General features: G+C 49.4%; 1 protein-coding gene across 1 annotated transcript in view; it reads right to left on the reverse strand.

Moving 5' to 3' along the window:
• Nucleotides 1-260: 260 nt before the first annotated feature.
• Nucleotides 261-2,985, reverse strand: part of KLF17 (Kruppel like factor 17) — a 7,650-nt gene continuing 4,925 nt past the window's right edge. Inside the window, exons 3-4 of the mRNA XM_023507736.1 lie at nt 1,112-1,973; nt 261-511 (exon numbers count right to left, since the gene is read on the reverse strand). Of these exons, the coding sequence (XP_023363504.1) occupies nt 261-511; nt 1,112-1,973 (1,113 nt within the window). The remainder of the gene's footprint in view (nt 512-1,111; nt 1,974-2,985) is intronic.

Below are 2,985 nucleotides of genomic sequence, written 5' to 3' on the forward strand. Positions count from 1 at the left end.
TCTCCCTTTGTAGCCCTTGGTGGAGTGCTTTGACATCACAGCTCACAGCAACCTCTAACTCTTGGACACAAGCAATTCTCTTGCCTCAGCCTCCCAAGTAGCTGAAACTACAGGAGCCTACCATAATGCTCAGCTATTTTTAGAGACAAGGTCTTACTCTGGCTCAGGCAAGGCCTCCCAGAGTGCTAGGATTACAAGCAAGAGTCACCGCACCCAGCCTCACTTTTTCTAAGCCTCCACCTACCAAAGAGACAAGCTGCTCAGAAGCAGGCAGGATCTGGGGGAGGACCACCCATCTCTCTCTCATGGACCTGTGGGTCTGAGGGTCCTGGCCTCTGCTGATGAATTTTTCGGTGTTGCCTGAGATGGTCAGATCTCATGAATTTTCGGCCACAGTGATCACATTTATATGGTCGATATCTGGTGTGTATCCGCGTATGTCGTGCAAGCTCATCAGAACGGTAAAAAGCCAAGATGCAGCCTTCCCAAGAGCATTTGTAGGGCCTCTCACCTGGGGGATGGCAAGGGAGAAATGGGGTTAAACAGAAGAGTAGATCGGCAGGTAGAAGGAAAGGGTCTGATTATGAGGCAGAGCAGTCAAACTTGGGGGACGAACAGGGAAGGTACAGAGAAAACCAGTGGGAGGGCAACACAAAAGCCAGTGAGGGGTGGGCAGCACCTGTGGCTCAGTGAGTAGGGTGCTGGCCCCATACACCGAGGGCAGTGGGTTCAAACCCAGCCCCAACCAAACTGCAACAAAAAAATAGCTGGGAGTTGTGGCGGGCACCTGTAGTCCCAGCTACTTGGGAGGCTGAGGCAAGACAGTCGCCTAAGCCCAAGAGCTGGAGGTCGCTGTGAGCTGTGATGCCACAGCACCCTACCAAGGGTGACAAAGTGAGACTCTGTCTGAAAAAAAAAGCCAATGATGGAGGCAACACAATCAGTAGTGTCCCCTCCCCATCATCCTGGCACAGCCATTTTGGATGGCAATTCAGTTAAGCCAGTAAAGCTTAGTTCAAAGCTTGAAAGACAAAGGACTCACCCCAAATGATCACAAACCAGTGGTCCAGCATAAATCCAAAGCCCACCCACCCCACCTGACCTCACTCACCTGTATGTTTGCGCTGGTGAGTCACAAGGTGGGAGCGCTTGGTATAAGCTTTTCCACAGTTCTCGTATGGGCAGCGGTAAGGTCTTGGAGCTGAGGACCTGCATCTGTATACCCCTTCCTGGGCCCCAGAGTTTGGCTCTGCTTTCTGTGGAGCAGGGTAGGGCTGCTCAGGCAGGAAGGAGCCAGCCTGAGAGTCTGGCTGACTCATAATAGAGTCCTGAGATTCTAATGCCAGCAATGATTGGGTCTCAGCTGGGGATATCCCATGGTTATGGGGATCTCTGGGGGGCAACATCTGCTCCAGAGAAGGCAGCACAGCCATGACCTCAGTGGCAGGTGTGGTTGGTGCCAATAATATCTCAGGTGTTAAAGAGGCTCTGTTAGAAGGTGCTGTTGAGGGTTCAGAATAAGGCATTCCTGGGGCCCCCATATGGGACATCATAGGCATTCTTCCACTGGAATTTGAGACTGGCAACCCAGTGGAAGACATCCTTAGATGCCCAGTGAAGGTCATGGCCACTCCTGTAACATTGGGCACTCCTAAGGGCATCATCGGGGTCCCCTTGAAAACCATCATCTCTGGCTGGGAGGGAGACACTCCCTGGCAGTAAGTCATTGGGGAATGAGTAGGAGTGGCTTGGGGACAGTAGCCCATGCCAGGCTCGTGGAGTGTCGTACTGAACCGTGGCCCCACTTCATTCACATTCTGCCTTAGTGCCTCAGCAGACACCCAGGGGCTCCTCGATATCTCTCTTCCCCCAGTAAAGTGTTGAATGCCAGGTACACCATGGTTCCAAAAGGTGAGTTCTCCACTGTTTCCAGATGCTGGAGTCATGTCCAAGGATATTAATTTCTCATTACCCTTGAAAAGAGAGTGAGTCAGGTCAAATTCACCATGGCTCAATTTCCAGTTCCACATGTTCCTACACTTCATCCCAAGACCCCATCATAATCCAGCCCTCCATCATCTCTTGCCAGATTTATCCTGCTTCCAACCATTTTGCAACCATTTTTTCAGATTGGGCTAAGATGCAGGTCTGGTTTACAGAAACACAATGGCAGCCTAAATGTAACCCATGCAACTCATCCTCTTTGACATGTTTTTGTTCTTCATTTCATATAAAACAACAAAGAGTAAATAAAACATAATATAACCTACACCATAAACATGGATGCGAAATCCTCAACATAAAACTAGCAAACCAAGTCTAGCAGTATTATTAAAAAGGTTATACACCATGACCAATGGAATTCGTCTGGGGATGCAAAGGTGACTCAACATATAAAAGCATAATGTATGGGCAGCACTTGTGACTCAGTGGGCAGGGCGCCAGCCCCATATACTGAGGATGGTTGGCTCAAACCCAGACCCAGCCAAACTGCAACAACAACAACAAAAATAGCGGGGCGTTGTGGCAGGCACCTGTAGTCCCAGCTATTCAGGAAGCTGAGGCAAGGGAATCACCCACGCCCAGGAGTTGGAGGTTGTTGTGAGCTGTGTGATGCCACAGCACTCTACCATGGACGAAAAAGTGAAATTCTATCTCTATAAATAAATAAATAAATAAATAAATAAATAAAAACGTGATGTAATATAGCTGGGGGGGGGGAGTGGCTCACACTGATAATCCTAGCAGGTTAGGAGGCTGAGGCAGGTGGATTGCTTAAACTTAGGAATTGGAGACCAACCTGAGCAAGAAACCCCATCTCTAAAAATAGCTGGGTGTTGTGGTGGGTGCCCCTAGTCCCAGCTACTCAGGACACTGAGGTAAGAGGATCACTTGAGCCCAGAAGTTTGAGGTTGCTGTGAGCTGTGATGCCATGGCATTCTACCAAGGGCAACAAAGCGAGAACCTGACTCCAAAAAAAAAAAA

This window comes from Otolemur garnettii, unplaced genomic scaffold (assembly GCF_000181295.1).
Source record: "Otolemur garnettii isolate 467f Iridium unplaced genomic scaffold, OtoGar3 scaffold00202, whole genome shotgun sequence".
Taxonomy (NCBI): domain Eukaryota; kingdom Metazoa; phylum Chordata; class Mammalia; order Primates; family Galagidae; genus Otolemur; species Otolemur garnettii.